The 20,135-nt window shown below is 39.8% G+C and overlaps 1 protein-coding gene across 4 annotated transcripts in view; it reads left to right on the top strand.

Moving 5' to 3' along the window:
- The first annotated feature begins 1,319 nt into the window (after window positions 1–1,319).
- CEP192 (centrosomal protein 192) overlaps window positions 1,320–20,135 on the top strand; it is a 56,738-nt gene continuing 37,922 nt past the window's right edge. For 3 of the 4 annotated variants that reach the window (XM_072924478.1, XM_072924479.1, XM_072924481.1), the window contains exons 1-17: window positions 1,346–1,506; window positions 1,867–2,100; window positions 2,896–3,018; window positions 4,580–4,734; window positions 6,202–6,248; window positions 7,582–7,714; window positions 8,783–8,931; window positions 10,023–10,163; window positions 10,418–10,754; window positions 11,080–11,220; window positions 13,639–13,703; window positions 13,785–13,976; window positions 15,515–15,638; window positions 15,758–15,888; window positions 17,481–18,501; window positions 18,617–18,740; window positions 19,810–19,981. In XM_072924478.1, coding sequence (XP_072780579.1) covers window positions 1,931–2,100; window positions 2,896–3,018; window positions 4,580–4,734; window positions 6,202–6,248; window positions 7,582–7,714; window positions 8,783–8,931; window positions 10,023–10,163; window positions 10,418–10,754; window positions 11,080–11,220; window positions 13,639–13,703; window positions 13,785–13,976; window positions 15,515–15,638; window positions 15,758–15,888; window positions 17,481–18,501; window positions 18,617–18,740; window positions 19,810–19,981 — 3,225 coding nt within the window. In that variant the 5' untranslated portion in view covers window positions 1,346–1,506; window positions 1,867–1,930. Of the gene's footprint in view, window positions 1,507–1,866; window positions 2,101–2,895; window positions 3,019–4,579; window positions 4,735–6,201; window positions 6,249–7,581; window positions 7,715–8,782; window positions 8,932–10,022; window positions 10,164–10,417; window positions 10,755–11,079; window positions 11,221–13,638; window positions 13,704–13,784; window positions 13,977–15,514; window positions 15,639–15,757; window positions 15,889–17,480; window positions 18,502–18,616; window positions 18,741–19,809; window positions 19,982–20,135 lie in introns of all 4 variants that reach the window. The other variant, XM_012571901.5, reaches the window with a different exon arrangement.

Genomic DNA, 20,135 nt, shown 5'->3' with positions numbered 1-20,135 from the left:
TTTTTCTTCTTTTGAAAGAATACCTGCAATAGCTCTTCTACTACTTCTGTGCTTCGAGCACATCTTAGTTTGAACTGCCAGGATTAGGAGTTTTTGGGTCTTGTAGAGGCCATGAGATAGCATTGGTGGTTTTGTTTTTCTTTGGTTTTGTGTGTGTGTGGCTTGTGTCTGTGGTGGTTTTGCTTTTGTTGTTGTTTGGTTTTGTTTTGAACATATTTGAATCAGTATGAATTTCTGATTATGACAAATGTGGATTTTCACTCTTGTAGATTTTTGCACTCTCCATACCAGGAATGCAACTGTAGAAATGCGTTGTGAAAACATCCTGGACAACAGTGAATTTGATGTAGCTCTGTTGAAGTTTTCATGTGCAGACACACACACGCATACATTTGGAAGGGACCTGCTCACATCCTCTACTTAAAAAAAAAAAAAAAAGTGACATGTACGCTTCAGCATGGAAATCAAATTTTCCACGTTCTGTACGTGAACTAGAACACAAGGAGTTCCACCTCAACATGACAAGGAACTTCTTTATGCTGACGGTGGTAGAGTGCTGGGACAAGCTGCCCATGGAGCTGGTGGAGTCTCCCTCTCTGGAGCCATTCAAACCCCAGCCGGAGTGAGGCACCTGAGCAGTGACCCTGCCTTGCGTGGGGTGGGACTGGACCATCTCCAGAGGGTCCTTCCACCCCCAACGAGTCTCTTTCTCCGCCTCATCTAACTGATTCCGATGGCAAAAACGGGTCAGAAAACAAAGCCGAGAATATAAACTACGTCGCATAAATTAATCCGAATAGAACTTTTTTTCCCCTTATTTTTAGGTAAGAAGGGGGACAGCAGGGTGGGATGTTCAGCGGCCCTTTCCCTGAAGACCCCGAGCTACTCACTGGTACGGGATCCAAGGCTGGCCGGCCTGAAAGCAAAGACCTGAGACAAAATACACCGATTTGATCATCCTCTTCCCCACAGCGCGCCCGGCCGCCTGTCCCCTCAGGGCACAGCCACCCCCGTTCCCGCCTAACGGCCGCCGTGACGCCGCCGGGGGCGGGGCCGGGCGGGGTCGCGCGCGCAGCGCCCAATCAGCGTGCCCGGCTCCGCCGCCCGAACGCGCTCGCTCCCCGCGGGCCGCGCCCGCCAATGGCCGGCTCGGCTCGGGGCGCTGCCATTGGCTGCGCGGGAGGGAGCGCCAAAGTTCGGGAGGCGCGCGCGACGCCGCTGCGCACGCGCCGCCGGCCGCGCGGGGGGCGGGTCGGTCGCGCGGCCGTTTCCGCCGCGCGCCAGGGGAGCGAGCGGTGCCCGCCCGGCCGCTGGGGGGCGCTGCGGCGGCGGCGGGGGGCGGATCCCGAGTTTTGGCGGTCGATCCGTCTGTCCGCCGGCGCTCCTGCTGCGCCTGGGACCCTGGGGAAGGACAGAGCCCATCTCCCCCCCTCCTGTTTGGACAAAAAGGCGGTCACCGGCTTCAGGCGCTCCCCCGTCGCCGAGCTGCGCGGCGGAACGTGGCCGGTGAGCAGCGGGAGCCTTCCCGCCGCGGCCCGCGGTCACACCGAGTTGGTGTCGCCTCAGGTGCTCCCCGGAGGGCGCGGAGGGAGGAAGGCAGGCCGGGACTGCCTCGGCCCGGGCGGCTTTACAGGCTAAATATAGGCTGGCACGTCTGGCAGCGGCGCTTCTGTGGCTCGCAGGAGCACCTCTCTTCTCAGGCGCTCCGAGAGGGCTGTGAAAGCGTGTCCCCCAAAAGCCGTGGTGGGAGAGGACCGGGAGTGGTTCTTGAGCACGATTGTGGGTTGCCCATGAATACTGGCAGTGATGTGTGAATGAAGTGCGTTGCCTTGTGTAAGTGTGAAGCTGTTTGGATCCTGCTTGCAGATGCTGCCCGACCGGCGCTGATGGTGTTGCCGGGCCGAGTGCTGTTCCAGGCAGTGTGTGCAGGATGATGGAAGACTTCAGGAATATCGCCGACGAGACGTTCCCGAGCTACTTGGGCCATTCCTTGAACAGCAGCGCGAGTGTCGTCTTTGAGAATGTCACCGTCTCTTCCAACCCGGGGTTACCTGTGGCGGCCTCCACTGTTGCCAGGAGCCAAGAGGGCGGTGACAACAGGTGAGGTCTCAGTCAGTGCCATCCGTTTATATAAAAAAACCACTTGAAGTATTTAACTCTGGACAGCAAAAATTAATTCCACAGATTACTTGGTTGGTGATAAAACTATTTACCAATCACTGTCTCAGCAATCAGCAAACATAGGACTGTCTGTATTACCGGTGTAAAATTTGCATTTAATTTGTTACTAGTACTATACTTAACATTTACAAAAACTGCTCTTCAAAAGTAATTTAATTTTTAAACTGTAACAGTCAAGTCTCTTTTAACTCATCTCTTCAGCTTACTTGACTTGAGTTTGAAGTTGTGTAGAGAATAATGTATTTTTTACATGTGTATTCTCTGTTAACTGTTCGCTGAACTTACCTGAATTTAGCTCCTTTTAGAATCTGTAAGAGCTAATGTTATATATAAGAATTAAAACTTGCTCAACAAGGAATAGAGCAAAGAGTAACAACTTGAAGCCTTTGTACTTAACTGCTGTCCTGTTACTTAACAGCAAGTAAGATGAGACTTTAATACCCTGTCTTTCCAGAAGTGTGTGTTCCAGAAGGACACTATTAGGCACTAAAAACTGTAACATGGTATTTCTCTAAAGAGCTACAGAAGACTGGAGAGGAATATTCAAGATATGTATGTGTATCTGTAACTACAGATTAGCTAAAATATTGAAATAACTTAATTTACAGGAAATAAGTAGTCACAAATATGAGATTTTCCCCCAGTTCTTTGGAAAACAGGAGCAGTGCATGTTAGAATGACACTGATGTGTGTTTTTCCACCCCACATTTACAGGCTTCCTGATGATTGTGCATCCTATTTGGAAGGAAAACATTCACCTCTATCAGGATCTTCTCGCAGCAGTCAGTCACATCCTGAGCCAGTGGAAAGATTTTCCCTCTGCTTTCATGATGACGTGTAAGTGAGGTAGTTAAAATCTAATTCTGTCCTAAAATGAAGATACCAGTAAATTGGTATGTAGATTTATATGTTCTATATGGCTAATGGTGGGCTACTTCAGAACTGAGTTGCAGAGTTGAAAACACCAGCTTTTACTACTGGCCTGCAGTAACAGGAGAGCTCAGCTTGCATTGGCCTCTTAGCTTACAGTGTTTGGCAGCCTGGGCAGCTTTTCCTACAAACCCGGCTCCTCCGTGGCTTTTGAAAGGGGATAGTGCTAGGCCACGTGGAAGCACTCAGTGGCCTTCCACTCAGTGATTGATGCCACTTAGCCTGTGCAGCCCTACATGAGCAGCATTCTGCTGTTTGATTAATTTGACTTCATATATGTGACAGGAACAAAATCTTCTGAAGGGATGTTTCCTAAACTGTGAGGTTTTGTTTTGTTGTCATACTAATTTAAAATGTCATAAACATGATTATTTAATTGACTTACCTGAATTTGGCCTGTATTTATCTAGTTCACTTTACATTATCTGGAATTAAGCTATTGTTTCTGGTTCATGTCATATGTGTGAGTAGCATTTTGCACTGATACAGATATGTTTTGAGTAAGTATCAAGCAGCTTGCATACAGAAAGGAACAACAGTTTCTATTAAATTTGCCTTCCTTGTAGCCTCAGTGATTGGTATTTCTTAGGAAATAGTTGTTAGTGATACACACTCGAGAAGGCATTGCTGAGTGGTGGAAGTGGTGGAAGCTGTTGCATAGGTTATTCTAACCAAGGCCAGATGTGCTCCTATTGTGACAGAAACTGCGCTGTGTGCCTTTCTCACTGATAAAATTGAGCCCTATCAATTTTATGTGTGTCCCTATCAAAACAAAAAACGTAAGATTGAGAGGGAGTCAGTGTCTTGATTACTCTCAAGTAAGAAAACAAAACACAGAACATAGGATAGCTATGATTAAGACTTTCAAATGTTAGTTTCATTTATTTCTTTAAAATATTGAAGCAAAAGTATGAAATTTTACCATCTGGCATGATTAGTTTATAAGCCTGCGTGGATGTTCTGTAAAACTAGAAGTGAAGGATAAATTTCCTGCATTATTGCAAAAACTGTAATTTAACTGCTTGCAATTTTAGTACCTCATGTTCTTTATAATTTGGTCCCTTATTTAATGTAACAAAAGGTTGGTGATATTGTGGACTTGGTGAAATATTTTCTAGTGTTTGACTTGGTCTCGAGTGAAATGGATCATGAAACTTGGCCAGAGTAGATGCTTTTGTCCTTATACTTTTCCCTCTTTTTATGGAAGTGAAAGAGAGGAACAAATAGGTAGAGATGCATATTTTGCATGAAATTTCACTATTTGTTTCACGGTTCAGACTGTGAAACTGAAGTTCTTGTAATTTTGATATGGTTTCTTTTATTGTAATATAACAGGTCTCTAGAATCTATCCTACATTGAAAACAACAGACTGAGACAAAGCAATTGAAGAATTTATCAAATCTTCATTACAAGAGATGATGGTCTGTGTAGCTAACTGATTTTTCATTTAAATAATTCTCTTTCTAGGGAAATTGCTACACAAATTGAAGAGCCTCAGCCGCCTTGTGTTAATTTGAAAGAATTCCACTCAATATATGGAAAGCAACCTCAGAATGTCACTGAACATTCAAATCATGGTCAAAGTACCTTACGTGAAGTTTTGCCTCTTGAGCAATTGGAAGGTATTAAATTTGCATAAAAATTGTGTACTTATTATCACTGCAATTAGCTTTTTATGCTACAGATATCTTCTTTTGACCCTTTCACGTGTTTTATGGCAGATTATAAACTGGTTTTGAAAAAAAAATCTCTTGGATTTGAGCAAACTGAGAACAAGAGAAACTTGTGGTTGGGTGAAAACAGTGTTTGCTGTATAGTAACTTAAGTACCTTAAGTAATACCATTAAACAGAATGCAGTAGAAATCTGACACTTAGTTCCAGGAACTTTATGGAAGAAGTGTATGTAGCTTGTTCTCTACCCCTTCTATTTCAGTAAGTGTAAAGCTGCAAGGTTATGTTTTAAGTAGCATCTCTTCTCTTGCCCTATTCCAACATGTAAGAGATGTCTTTTAATTGCTGCTGGAGGTGTTGGAAGCATACACTTCTAGTGAGGCTATGCATGAAAAAATAGCTTTGAAAACTTGCTGTGAAAAGTATTTCTGAAGTCTGGGTGGAGTACTGGAAACAAAAGAATATTTCCAAACTTATTTTAATAGCAGGGCTGCTATTAAGCTTGTCTGGGGTTTTTGCTAATGCCAGTTCTGTGAATAAATTCTACTTGTCTCTTAAAATTGAGTAAATACAGTTAGTAAATATATAGACATTATCCTTTTCCAAGCTTTGAGTATTTGTACAGGATTTTGTGAAGTATTACTAATTTTGACAGATAACATGTTCAATTAGAAAGTATTGTGAACTGTAACATAAATAGACCCTTATAAAAAACCACTTCTAACAGGGAAGTGTTTGCTCCAGCCATTTGTTACTGTAGTCTTGAGGAAGTGGCAATAACTGGCAACAAAACAGCGATGCTTTGGAAAGTTGAGACTGCCCAGTGTTTGGACTTGATAGTGGCCAGTCAGATTCAATTACTTGATTTTAACTTGGAAATTGTTGTTTGAAAATTGTCTTCTATTCACACCTATTACTGAAGGATTACAAGCCTTTTTTGCTAAAATCTGTGTGTGCAAATATAAACTGTTCTCTGTCATGTGGGACTTCCAGCTGGATTACGTGTGGGTATAACAGACAAGTGGAAGCTGCTTAAAATGATTCAAAACAAGAATTGGTCCAGTAGGTAAAATGCAGCAGTGGAACAGAACCCTTGTTCATCCTTCTGCTAGCACAAACTGGGAGTCCTTACTTTCTTGTGCTGCCTTGTGGAAATCCCTAAGGCAGTAAATATCTTTCATAATTTTTAGAGTTCTATCTCTGGTGAAAGTCTGCCTTTTTAACAAGATCCTTTAGGTAATTGTCATAAGAACATATAAGGTTGTAGTGCTGTGGTAATCTGTATGTTTGGGTTATTTCTATGGTGTATGCCAAGACCTTCCAGAGGCTCAGTTTAACCTTAGAGAATAGTTAGCACTTGTTATGTTCTCATGTTTTACTACTAAAATACAGCTTATGCCACTTTCTTATGTTTCAGATTTGCCAACTGGAATACGTTTTCTCTCAGGCATTAAGAACAGCAAGGTAAAAGCTTTTCTGAATACAGTGAAATTAAATGTTTTCTAATATTAATCTTTTAATAGATTTAATTCTGTGAGACGAGGACGAAGGAACTGGAACTGTGTTTATTGTCTTATGTTGTGTATACCTTAAGTTTATAAAGGTGCTGTCATGACTCGCTTTACCTTCATTTTGCAGATCACTTAATTAGTACCGTGTGAGCATGACTCCATCTAATATTCCTCAGTTGTGAAAATTGTTGTTTGTTCTGAGCTTCCACTGTCTTGTAGTTCTTTGTCACTGTAAGGACCTTGCATTTTATCCCAGTCATGGTCTATCCTTGTGAAGCATCTTTTGAGGAATTTTTTGGTAGTGCTTTTGGAAATTGAAGTAGACAATCCAGAGCTAACAAATAGCTGCTAGTATTGACAGGTAGGGTTATGCTTCACCTGTTTTTATTTACTGTGTTAGAGATGCTAAGAGTTTTGGTCACAGAGATCCGATGCGACAGGAATGGGAGGTCTCCTGTTCCTTGTAGAAAACACACATTGGGCTGCAACCAAATCCTGTCCAATACATACTCCTTAATGTGTCAGCTAGTATTTTGATTTAATTTTCTGTAATTTGAATTTTGTAGGGGCCATAGTGGTCAGTGAGTTGCAGTTGAATGCTTGTAGGCTGTCTTCTGAAAACCATAATTTATTTTCCTTTCAAATTCTTTCCTTTTTGAACTTGGAGTTTTTTTGCTGTGTGTCAAAGATGATCTGTTCATCACAAAGAATATGAGACTAAATCCATAGCAGACATTACATCATGTTGGTTTTAAAAATCATTCAGCTATAGAAAAGATAGAGTATTTGCTGTTAGTTAGATTCAGCTGAAATACTACTTTTTGAGTAATTCAGTGTGCTCATTTGGAGAAATTTCCAACAAAGGTTGGATTTGTATGTTCTGTTTCTGAAGAGGCTCTGTTTTAACAGCGCAGGAAACTACTGAGAGATGTCTTTGTCTACATTTAATTTGGGATTGCAGCTCAGTGAACGATGGAGGGCAGTTTTTTCAAATGCAAACACTTTAGTGCAATGGTTCAGTTCTTTATTTTGAGATCTTTTAAGTTTGGTGTCTATCAGATGCTTTTTTACTATTCCCCTTTTATGCTTCCCGTGTTTCTTGCATGCATCCATTCTGGAAGCTAGCAGGTGAGGTCCATTGGAACTAGAGTGTTTTCTGGGATAAGTAAAATACGTGCATACGAAGTTTTGCAATATTATTAACCTCATTAATTGTTTTTTATTAACTGAATTCATACAATAGTTAGTAATTTCTAGAAACATTTCTTTATGGGTGCTTTTCACAGGTTGGTCCATCTGAACCTTCTGAAAAGCTGGTAGAAGGTGCTATCTCAAGTGTTCAGCTTAGCAATAGCCTTTCAAGTTTTTTGGAGAATGAGAAACTCTCATCTTTTCTAAGCACAGACGAAGATTCCACTGGTAGGTGTGTTTATAACTCTTGGTAGCTGAATTTAATTCTGACTCAAAGTTTATGGCATTCTTGAGAAGAAAGATTCTGTTTAACCTAAGTATTTAATATCAGATTGTGCTTGATCAAATAGTAATATAACAATATTAAAGAAAACTGTTCTTTGGAAAACTGACTACTTTAAAATTGTAATAGGAGTAGGTGGCTATGGAATTTGTCAGAGAAGATCACAATTGGAATTTCAATCTAAAAAAATTAAACAACAGTCCTCAGTTACTGTGAATCAAAGATATAAGTGGCAACGTTGGCATTGATTTAATGAAGTGTTAACTCTACCAACATTTTCAGTTTAGGTTAGTAGAGATAAAAGTAGTACACACCCATGCAGTTAAAAAGGACTTTCACTTGAGTTCAGCTCTCTTTAGATGCTGCATGTGTGGGGTGACATCCGAGTTTTAAGTCTCATTTACCTGCAGGCATGAAAGTGAGCATGAGTTCTGTATCACTACGGGCTTTGAGCTTTTTGTGCCCTTCCAGTGGCTGCAGCAGAAGGACACACATGCTCTTCTTCATTAATGCAGCTGACTTTGCCCATGACATGAAGGATGACAGGGCATGTTCTTGGATGTACCAATGGGGAAGGCAGAGTGATCAGTAGGTTTACTGTTTTGAGATGAGGTACCCTTGCAGTAAAGCAGGGTTACTGCATTTCTCCCATGGCATCTACATATGTCATGACTGTCTTTTGAAGTTGTTTTGTTCTTTCTTGTTGCATAACTTCACTTGAGAGTTAAGCATCTAAGAACTAAGTCAATAGTTTGCTGAGTAGAAATACTGTTGGGTTTTTTTTTCACCACTCAAGAGGATGAATTTACTTTTAATTGCCCTTTGAGGAGTTGGTAGCTGTTAGCTGGAAATATTTGCCTATTCAGGGTTCCAGTTCTAATGAAGCTAACTGATCTTTTTATTTCTATCATGCAATTCAGTATTCAATGTAAATTATGGAATTGTTTTAGTAGTATGTCAGGTGATATAAAATGTCTATTAAAAGTGAAAAAGATATTTTCTTCTTTTCATAGGTGATGAGATTGATGATGAAGAATTTGACAACCAACTAGAAGCGTATTTTGAGCAGCTGATACAACCAGAAATAAGAAGAGATTCCAATCTACAAAAACTCTCAGAATGCTGTGCGGCACTAAAGCTTTCTGAAAATGTCTTACTACAAGTAGGTTTGAAGTTCAAAGCTCAGCATGCCTAATGGCTCTTAAACATGTTAAACTTTCAGTGATTATATTTGTTGGTATTCCTAAACAGAGTTAGTTTTAACATTTTTTTTTTGTTTCATCTTTTTGTATCTATAGGTATTAAGGCAACGTGCTGGCACTTCTTTTTTTATCATACAACGAGTTTATATATAATCGTTTTAATCACTTTTTTTTTTCCTCTTGCGTGGCAATGTCCAAGGTGTTAAGTGTATAGCAACACATAGAGACTTGTCTTTCCAGGAGAGTCAATAGTTCTCTTAAATAATTGGTAAATATGCGGAAGTTAAATGTAGGGCAGCAATGGGCTGGCTTGTAGTTTGCTTTTGAGCAACAGTTAGCTCCATTCCAAACAGGTTGCCAGGGATTAAGTGCCTTTCCATTTTCTTGGCTTTGCAACAATCAATGTGATCCTGGCAGTCTCATGCTTGACCAGAGTGGAAAAGTGTAATTTAAACAGTTAAACTGCAGCTTCTGAAATTTCAGAAATTTCCCAACTGACATCAGAGTTTCCAAGCTGTGTGGGAATTGATGTTATCCCTGTACAAGTAGACTAGATAGGCTGCAATTTATTACAGCAGTGCATGAAGGAAGGGATAAGAGGTTTTAAGAGTGAGAATAACAGAATTCTGCTCTCAGGGCTTCTCTGTGCAAGATGTCCCTGCTTCACTGCCTTGTAGATAGGCAGTAGGGTAGTCTATTTGGAGCCTGATCTGGAGCCCTCATCCAACAGTGGGTCAGCCAGGAGGGGAAGGGGAATAACACAGGACCCATGTTAAAGGGAATGAGAAGATATAGTAGGAAGAAGAGATCTTCCCATCTTCTTGCTGTGTATGCCCTTGCACAGGCACAACTATGGATTGGCATAGCTAGGAACTATTGTTCTTGGTGGTAGAGGCTAACTAGAGGTGCTGGCTATGGCAATATCATATGAGTGAAAAAAGTATCATTAATCTCTTTTCTACTAGAGAATTTTTTAACATTCTAAAAGGCCCTGTAGTGTTATTTTCTTTATTCTAGTGGAACCTAAATATTTTATATTTTTTATCTAAAGGAGAAGTTTCAGGATTCTACCAGTTATGGGGCTGTGACTGGAGCAGACTCTGGAAGTGCTAGTGATGAAGATTCACAAAATGAAGGAATAACTGGATGTCCTGTGCAAAGAGAAGTGCTGCCCAGAGCAGTGCAGCAAATGGTATAGAATTGCAATTTAAATTCCTATTATTCATATAGAGTAAGACTGTAGTAGAAGATGGCAGTGTGATTGAAAACTTGTTAGATCTCTAGCTAACCACTCAACCTTCCTTTACAGGAAATTATTAATACCACTTTGGTTCTAGGCCTGTTTTTCAAACATAGTCAGCTTGGACTGTTTTGTATCTAGACTTCTAGTACATGCAGTTAATATCTGTGCTTCTGACACTTTTCAAATGATTATTGTTTTCAAAGAATTCCATGACTGCTGGGGATGTGCTGGATTCCTGCATAGCTGCGGCATTGCCATTAGATTCCCTGCATTCCCAGTGCATGGACAGCCATAAAGCTGATGTCTCAGATGTCCTTCCAAAACAAGAAGTAGAGTCCTCTGTCTGTCAGGCTGCTTCTTCTGATGCAGAAGTGCTACACACAGCAAGAGGATTTTTGGGACATGACACCACTCCTGAGGTTCTTAGTGCAAATGCACCACAGGCAGATGCAACTCAATGTAAAGGTGGTCTTCCTGATACTTACCTGTCTCCAGCTGGGGACAGCTGTGAGAACTTAAGTTTAGCTACAACAGACAAAGGTAGGATGCTTTACATACAACATATCTTTACATTAAACCTGTCAATTGTGACCATATTCCATTGCATGGAAAAATAAATAAAATTGTAAGCTAGGTATTTTTATTTAGTTGTAGGAGTTGTTAATAAAAAACAGTGTAGCATGAATTAATTCTGACTTGCTTTTGTTTTCAGAAACACTGATTGTCGTATATTGCACGTAACTGTTACTTATTTGCTGATGAAACGAGTTTAAGCTTGCAGTTGCAGCAACTTCAGCTTGCAGCAACTTCTGCCATATCCCTTTTTTAATTTAATCTGTAATGTAGCATTTGATGTATCTTTCAGGTGATTTACCACACAGCATTGTCTATCAAAATGAGGAGGGCAAATGGGTGACTGATCTTGCATATTATACTGCATTTGATGAAGAACAACATTTAAATATGTCTGAAGATGATAAAATAAATGAGGAGTTCGTTACTGGCTGTATGTAATCATATTTTTTTCAGTTAACTTTTGTTGTCTGTAGTAATGTTAAATAAGCTTTCTTCCCTTTTTTTTTTCCCTTCAACAAATCAGTATTTGGTGTTGCAAAGCCTCCAGGTTTTAGATCCTACAAATTATTTGAAAGCTGATGCTGATAGTAGTCTGTAGTGATATTATATGATTATATATAGTTCATGGTTTCTTTCTGTGTTTCCTACTTTTTCCATGAAGAGTGTTTTAAAACAAAAAGCATCCTAACATTTGCCATTGGTACCTATTGTGTGAGATAAAGCAACTCCTCTCACTTCCGCAGTTCTTCCTGTGGACTTCAGTGATTGTTTTCTTTCTTGCAAGAAAAGGAGAAGAGTAATTTTGTGTTGCATGAGACTTATAAGAGAGGAAATAATTATCAATGAGGAATTACTACAAAATCAAATACAATGTCAATACAGTGTCAAAATTTGAGAGACTTGAAAGTGTTGAATTGGTTAACTGCCGATTTTTTTGGGAATGTCTTGATGCTGAAAAATGGCACTGAAAAAATGTTGGAGCTTTTTGAGGGACTTTGGGATTCTTATTTTCCATTGAATTCCAAGCTTTTTGCACCTCTGTTTACTTAAAAAATGGTTTATTATCCTTAAGCTGTGTCAGACTGATCTTCATGAGAGTCTATGTATTTGTCATACAGGCTTGGGTAATACACATTCAGTGCCATGGACTAATTCATTCCTTAGCACCAAAATGTCATCTACTCATCTGTTTCATAAGAAATTCAAGCAATATGTGCAACAGCATTTCTCCTAATCTCTTCTAGTTTCTAAAGCTGACATGTAGATCGGCTAATGTATTCTCAAGATGTCCATGGTCCACTCAAGGTTCTTCTTTCTTTCAAAGCAAATGCTGTTCTCAGACTTTATTTTGAATGAGTGATCAAGGAGGGTTGACTGGTTGAAATAATGTTTTTAACACTGTAGTGGTTTTCTAATGGTTCAAGTTTATATCATATCATTTGGGAAATACTTTCCCATCCACTATGTCAGTAACATAGAACTCTTCCATGATTTTTCAAAAGCCCTTATATTTCAGACACCTTCTGAATGTTAGACTTGAATTGTCAAGTGATGAGAATATTTGACTGTTGTAAATTTTTCCAAGGCTGCTTAGTTTTTTCCCCCGATAGATTTTGAAACACTTCTGCTTTCAAGTCAATGAGCTTACCTCTTTGCTTGGTAGATGATGACACACTGACAGATTCCATGTGGTTGGCATTTTTCTGGCTGCTAGTCTGCTTGTCTGTCTGCAGGGTTTGACAGCTGAAGAAATTTTATTTTTAAGTACAGAAAGGACATGTTACATCTCATTCTTTGGGGGTCTCATTTATGACATGTCTCTCTGTCAGCAAACTTTGCACACAGTGTGTTCCTGTGTGGAATAGTGCAGGAGTGCTCACTTGACAGTGTTGGGTGCTTCAGAAAGACTGGAGGTTGTAGGGCTCATATAGAAGGTAAAGAACTGCTGCAGACTGAAAGTTCAATTGGCTATAACAATGTGTCATTGATAGTGCCAGGTTGCTTTTAGGAGGTGAGTTTGGATTGCTCAATAAAGATGTACTTCCACTTTGTTTTTTCCTCAGAGTATGTATTGTGACTTCCCATGAGTAATTTTATGGGCAACAGCTGTATTCACCTCACAAGTTTGAATCCATTCTCAGCTTCTGCCCTGTGCCCTCTGTGCCTAAGGTTGCTCTGTGTACCCGGCCATGTATTTTTGAAGTTTTGATGAACTTAATGATGCGTTAACATTGCAATCAAGTGGTAGAGTAGTATCTCTTGATCAGTTTTTCACAACATTTTGGTGAAGGGATTCTTAAATGTTAGTTGTTCCATAGATGGTAATTGTGAAAATAGTACAGGCATTTGAATTCAAAAGTAAGACTGAGTAATTTGTCCTGTTAATTTGCGTGGGTTTTTCAAGACAGTATTTTTCTTTTGCTCCAGTTCAAAGGTACCTCCTTGATGGAAAAAATTTGCAGCCCCAAATACAGTAAAGGTTTGATCTGAGTTAGCCATATGATGTTTGGTTCTAGCTAGTATGGATATTGTAACCTGTAAAAAGTTACAGTTTAGCTTGGGCCTAGGGCTGTTAGAAACTTTCTTTATTCACCGCTAAGTTAATTAGCTAAATGCTGATTTTACTTTGGTTTCTAAAGATCCAGAAAGTACTCCTTTAAAGCTAATTTCTTATAACTTTTCTTACCAAACTGGGATTGAACAACTCCTAGTGTGCCCCAGACTGTCTCAGGTCTAGAACTGTATGTGCAACAACTTTCCATCAAATTGAGTTTAATGATGACAAATAGTAATGACAGTACTTAGCAACTTTTGTCTTATTTTAATAAATGTTCTCTTTGGTTTCAAGCTGAAGCAGCAGCTATGATTGCACAAGACCAGGAAGAATTTGAGAAAGCACACAGGCTTATTCAGGTAACTAATGACCTCGATGTAAACAAAATAGTTTCCTAATTTATTTACAATTTGCAGCTTCTGAAATCTCTATGTCTGCAGGCAGGAAAGGTGGGCAGTCCAAATGCAAATGAACTAGCAAATACTTCATGGAGATCTGCTAATAGCTTCATTTTGTCAAGAACATCTGATCTTCATAAAGATGCCAGCTATTTACGTTTGTCTTTGGGGGAATTCTTTGGTCAGAGATCCGAAGCTCTTGGATGTCTCGGGGGAGGCAGTGATGTGAAACGGGTATGTATCTAAATGTTCATATTGAGAAACAAGGAAAAGACAAGACAAACAATAGCTAGAACTAGTTTTGTTATTTTGTAACCAGTTCTTTATCGGGTCTAATCTTTTAAGTTGATTAAGGAAGGAAATTCTGTGTGTTACAGGTGTGAGTTGACTGGTTTCCTACTGGAATTTCTGGTGTGAAGTGCTGCCTGGTGTTCTTGTTGAATGTTGATCTTCACCTTTTGGTCAGGAACTAATTATGTGTAGGATTAGAGGGAAAATTGTACACCATATACAGGAGGCATGTTGGAGGTCCAGCAAATTACCCACACTGTTGAGTGAAATGCTGGTCAGACAAGGGTATTTACACAATGAGGGCATCTCTGAGTGGCTATTGATAGTTGATGTGCTATCTGAGCAATGCCCAACTTCAGTAAAAATGTAATCATCTAGATTCTGACTTACCAACATCTGTATGCTTCTTGCATGTGGTGGATACCTGGCCCTTCTCTCTTCTGCTGTTGGTAGACAGGGTCTCATCTGTGTTTCATGCCAAAAAAAAAAAAAAAAAAAAGGTGGAGAAGTGTGTACAATGGCAAGAAGTAATCACACATGCTTGTTATAATTCACTTGTCTCATGAGGAATTTTTGGAGTTGGCAGAGTTAGAGTCTGTCCTAAGCATTCCAAGCCTTAGTGGCAGACCATGCCTTCAGCAGAGATGATGTGAGCATATGTACTTTATTTCTTTATTTTGAGTAACTAGTATAAGTAAGTTGTGTCCTGGTTTCAAATGGGATAGAGTGAAGTTTTCTTTGTAGCAGTTAGTACAGTGCTTAGTTTTGGATTTAGTATGAGAATAATGTTGATAACACACTGATGTTTTGGTTGTTGCTAAGTAGTGCTTAGTCTAAACCAAGGACTTGGGAGTATCTCATGCTCTGCCAGTGAAGCAGGTGCACAAGAAGCTCAGAGGGAGCATGGCCAGGACAGCTGACCCAAATTGACCAAAGGGATATTTTGTATCCTAGAACATCCTGCTCAGTCTATAAACTGGGGGGAGTTGGCTCACAGCCATGGATCATTGTTCAGGGACAGGCTGGGTATTGGTCTGTGGCCAGTGAGCAGTTGTGTTGTGCACCACTTGTCTCTCTTGGATATTATTCCCCTCTCCTTCGTTTTCATTACCAGTATAATAGTTACAATTTATTCTTATGTCAGTTATTAAACTGTCTTTATCTCAGCCTACGAGGTTTGCCTATGCTTTCCAATTCTTTTTCGTTGGGAGGAGGTGGGGAATGAGCAAACAGCTGTGTGGTACTTAGTCACTAGCTGGGGTTCAGCCATGCCAGTTTTTAGTTTATTTTACGTGTGAATGAGAGGTGCAGTGTATGTGTTAGACTGGGCATTTGCGATGCTCGGAGGCACACGTTATTTCTTAGTGGTATGAGAGCTATACCGAGCAAGCACTGTGGGCCAAAACTGCTTTGCAAGTGCATTGAACCTATTTGTTAATTATTAAATTTACTCATGCTGTATTCTGGGATATTTTTTGTAGCCATCTTTTGGTTACTATATTATGTCCCCGAAGAAAAGGCAGCCTGTTCCTTTGCTAATGCGGTCTGGTTCATCAGGAGGTGACATCGGCCAAGAGATTTCACAGTTGTCTGAGGTGTTTTCAGGTAGTTATGGAACAGCTCTTTTTTTCTATGGGGCATTAAGGGAGCATGTGCATCTAAGAATGCAGGTTTTTAGACAATTTCCTTACTGTAAATTAATTCCTTTTTTTTGATGTTGTTAGGTGGCTTAGAAGCACAAACAAGAGAATATGCAAATTTTACCAACTCTGAAGGTTCAGGGCATAGGGCGGATAAAGCTGCTGGAATACATGAAAATATTAATACAGAAGCTGCCACCAAAAGTAAAGCAAAGGTACTGCTCTCGTATTTTTCTTTAAAGTGCAACTATGAACTGAAACAAAATTACTCCAGTTATTATTGTTTCTTTGAATACAGCTAAATTTATACTTTCACATCAGCTCACTGCTTTTTATATTGACCACTTGAATCCTAGTAGGTTCACTGTTTCTTAGGACAGTTTCATTGGAATGGCATGATCCTGTAGTAAGTCAGGTGTTACTATCACCATCTCATTTTCCTTTTTCTTCCAACTTCACTTTTGGAATTTTTCAGTCTGTCAGCTTGTAGGTTGTTGATGTTCTGTGATCAAGTTTCTGAATTTCAGCTGCGTCTTCCCCTTCTATTTTTTCAATGCTAGAGCTTATCTTTAGCATTGGAATAAAATCTTTTAGTTGATAGAATTTAAGAACATAAATGTGGTTCAAGTCTGAAAAAAGTGTCTTTTTAGTTTGGTAGTCCTTGATACCTACCTTCCCTGCCTGTGTCACCTCCCTAAGCCTCCTGTCAACACTCCTACTAATGGAGGCCAGGATGTTGTTGAGCTTCTTTGCCTGGCTTGTCGTCAACTTCCTGTCTGCCAGGACCCTCAAGTCCTTTTCTGCCAGGCTGCTTTCCAGCTGGTTGGCTCAGAGCCTGTACAGGGGCCTGGGGCTATTCCTCCTTAGGTGCTGGTCTTGGCATTTCCCTTTGAACTTCTCAGCCCATCTTTCCATCCTGTTGAGGTCCCTCTGAATGACAGCTGATTCTCCTGGTGTATCAGCCGCATCTCCCAATTTTGTATGATGATGGAACTTGCTGTAGGTGCCCTCTGCTTAATCATCCACATGATGAATGAAGTTGTTGAACAGTACTGCCCCTGTCTAGAGTATCTCCGGGGTACTGTACCAGAGAGTGACTGGCCTCCTCATAGACTTGGTGCTGCTGATCTACCCTTTGAGCCTGGCAGTTCAGCTTGTTTTCCAGTCCAGTCAAGGTGTATGTGTCTGCTCCATGCATTCTCTGTCTTTTGATGAGGATGTTGTCAAGTTCATGCATGCATATCTACAGGAGGACAGGTGTTTTCAATTCTTCGTGAGTCCATGTCCATCTGAGAGCGACAGAAAGAAACTGGGCTCTGGACATAACTGTCTACCTACTCTGTGCCCTTTGCTAAGAGCAGCCAATGTGAAAACTAAAGAAATTAGACTTGAGTAATAGAAAAATCTGTAGGAATAGCTGTGTCTTCTCTCTGTAGAGGCAGATGATTTCAAGTTAATTGGAAAGTTACTGTATGTTTGGTTATTGTAACTTCTGTGCTGTTTGTCCCTGATAGGATTTTACTCCCAGTTATTTCAACTGAACTAAATAAAGCATTTTAGGATTTGAAAACTTTCACAGGAATTAAGGCCTCCTAGTAAGCAATACTTACTTAATCTAGAGAAGCCTTTGTGAATTAGACTTGAAAAATCAGGAGAATGAGAATATCTGTTGCAGTGTTCCTTCTAGGCAGGTGTTTAAAAATGCATCAATGAAGAATGTTAATATATTGCCATAACCTGAAATGCAAACATGAAACAAAACAATTCTTACCGTGGTGCTTAAGTTTTTTTGTTTTTTTAATTGTAGGATGGACTTCATAAAGGCAAGTTCGAGGATAGCTTGTCTAATAATTCTGACTCTGTCTTGAGTATCAGCACAATTGCAAATGCTATTGCTAATGCTTCCTCCAGTGCTGAACCTTCCCAGCTAGCTGCTATGATGATGGCACTCTCCAATAAAAGTAAAAGAACACATGTCCTACCTGGAGTTGTTAAAGAGGCTGAACTCTCTGCTAATGAGATATTATCCAGAAATGAGGAAAATAGTGCATTTGATATGGAAAAATATCTCAAAAAAACAAACGAGAACAGATATGAAAGTGAATACGAGAGTGTCATGAAACATGAAGCATCTGTCCAGAACCTTACATCTGATACCTTTTTACTGGGTAAAGATAAACATAAGGATGCTCTTGCAGAAGACTGGATGAATCATCATAGCAAAGAGCAGGGAATAGAGAAGCGATTGCTTGATTATCTTAATGAAGAAAGTGACAGTCAGAATTTTTCTAGTCTGTCTGGTATTCCCAGCCACGGAGATGTAATTGCAGATAATGTTCAATGTTCAGAGAAGTTGTCAGATTTGGTAAATAGTAAACATTTACAGTCAATGGATGCTGATATTAGATCAGAGACACTTAATCAAAACAAAGCCCACACATATGGAATTCTCTCAGCAGCAAAAATGGAAGTGGAACAGCAAAATCTGCTTGCATACCAGAACAGCAATCTCACTAATACACGTAGTATAGGAGCAGATAGAGAAACAGTAGTAGATCAAGCAGCAAATGCTGTTCCTGAACCGTGTAATGATTTGGTGGAGGGAAGTGCAGGAAATACTCTGTCCCTCAGCAACTTAAGACCTGCCAAGCAATCTAGTAAATATGTCTCAGTAAGTCCTACAACAACCAAGCCTGTGCAGAAATTGAACAATGATGAGAGGAAGCAAAATACAGAGAAGAGAAGCAAGGATGCCAGTACTCCTGGTAGGGGGAATGCAAAACATGTAACTTTTGAGAAGCTCTCCCCAACTTTCCAGAATAGTACTGGTAAGTAAACCTATATAAATACAATTAGTTGTTGAAAAAGCTTTTTTTTTTTGTCAGTAAACTTGTTTCCCGTCCATAAATAAATATAGTGTTTAATTTTTTGTTCATTTGCCAGAGCATAAATCCATTCTACCTGAATGTGACTTAACTCGGGAGGGTGAGCAGTGTAGCTTCAGACCTTCAACTTCACCTCTCATTCACTCTTCTCCTAGTGAGACTTCTGGAACAGCGTTTTCCGGGTAAAGTTCTTGGTGCAGGTTATAAGAATTAGTGCTTCATGAGGATTGTTGGGGGATCATGTGTTAGTTTGAATGGTGACTGTGATCTTTATTAGGCTAAGACTACATTATACACTAAGCTGGACATTGTGTAGACCGATGAAGATGTATTTTTAAACTTAGATGTATTTTGCTCCATTTGCTTCTCTGATTTGTAGCATTGCTTGTTGTGGGAGAGGGTGGGTAGAAATATTTGTATTGCTTTTGACTATTTTGTATTTTGATACATACTTGTGTCCAAGTTTTAAGATTTCCTTAGCAACTGAAAGAACAGTGTTTCTTAAATGAACTCCCATAACAGTAAGTGTCATAAGATTACAACTAAATTAATTCTGTAGTCTTAAACACAAACATGGTCAGTAGCTAATGGTTGTGTGCAATCTCATAAAATGAGGCAACTGATTTCCCTGACTTAACTTTCAACTTCATTGTTTGTTATAACTGCTGTTTGTGTTGGTATGTGTTATTAGAATTACAGGCTGTCTGGCATTTCTCAGAAATTAATATGTGCAGGAGAAGATGTATTTTTGCAGGCTTTCCAGTTAAAATTGTCAATTATTTTAACTGTTGTCATGTTAGCTTTTCTTACTGAACAAAGTGCTGAGAGATCCTGAGTTTTCAGCTATTTGAAATGAAGAGAATCTCAACAGTGAATAGGGAACTAATGTGTGATGCCTGGGAGGTTAAATGATTTTGTTTGACTTCTTAATCTAGTTAGATACAAGTCTATCAATTCACCTCTTTTAATAAGTTGTGTTGCTTCTGTGGTCTTAGCATCTGAGTTCAGCTGTGGAATTCTAATGCTTTACCTATATGGATTTATATAGAATGAAAATGTGTTTTATGTACATCAAAGGCAGAGCTTGTAAAGGTTAATTGAGAGCTGATTTCTCATTTCTACTGGCTAGCATTTAACAGAGCAGCTAATTAAGTTGACTTAGAATAATATAGATAATGGGTAACATTGATTTTCTTGATGGCATTAAAAATATCTATTTTAATATTGGCATATTTTGAATCTCTTTTTCAGGTCTGAAGTGGACTTTACTTGCCCATCACATTGTCAGGAATCTCCGTGCAAAGAGAATGTGGTACCTCAGTCTGTTTATTCGAGTCCAAGCATGAGCAGGTTAACCTATGTCTCTGCATCTGGCAGTACCTGTAAGAACTCAGCAGTGATACATAGTCCAGGGACATACTGGGTAAGAAGAACAAAACAGCACCTCACCTTTGCCCCTAAATTATAGGTCAAAGTAATTCTAAATTAGAAAAGCCTTAAGAGTTTTCAAACAGTTTAGGATATGCTGTGCATAGGGACAGTTATGCTGTGCATAGCTCCAGCTTCTGCGTTATTCA

Source organism: Taeniopygia guttata, chromosome 2 (assembly GCF_048771995.1).
Source record: "Taeniopygia guttata chromosome 2, bTaeGut7.mat, whole genome shotgun sequence".
Classification (NCBI taxonomy): Eukaryota; Metazoa; Chordata; class Aves; order Passeriformes; family Estrildidae; genus Taeniopygia; species Taeniopygia guttata.
Note: the sequence above shows the minus strand (reverse complement) of the source record. Positions and strands in the feature narration are given on the sequence as shown.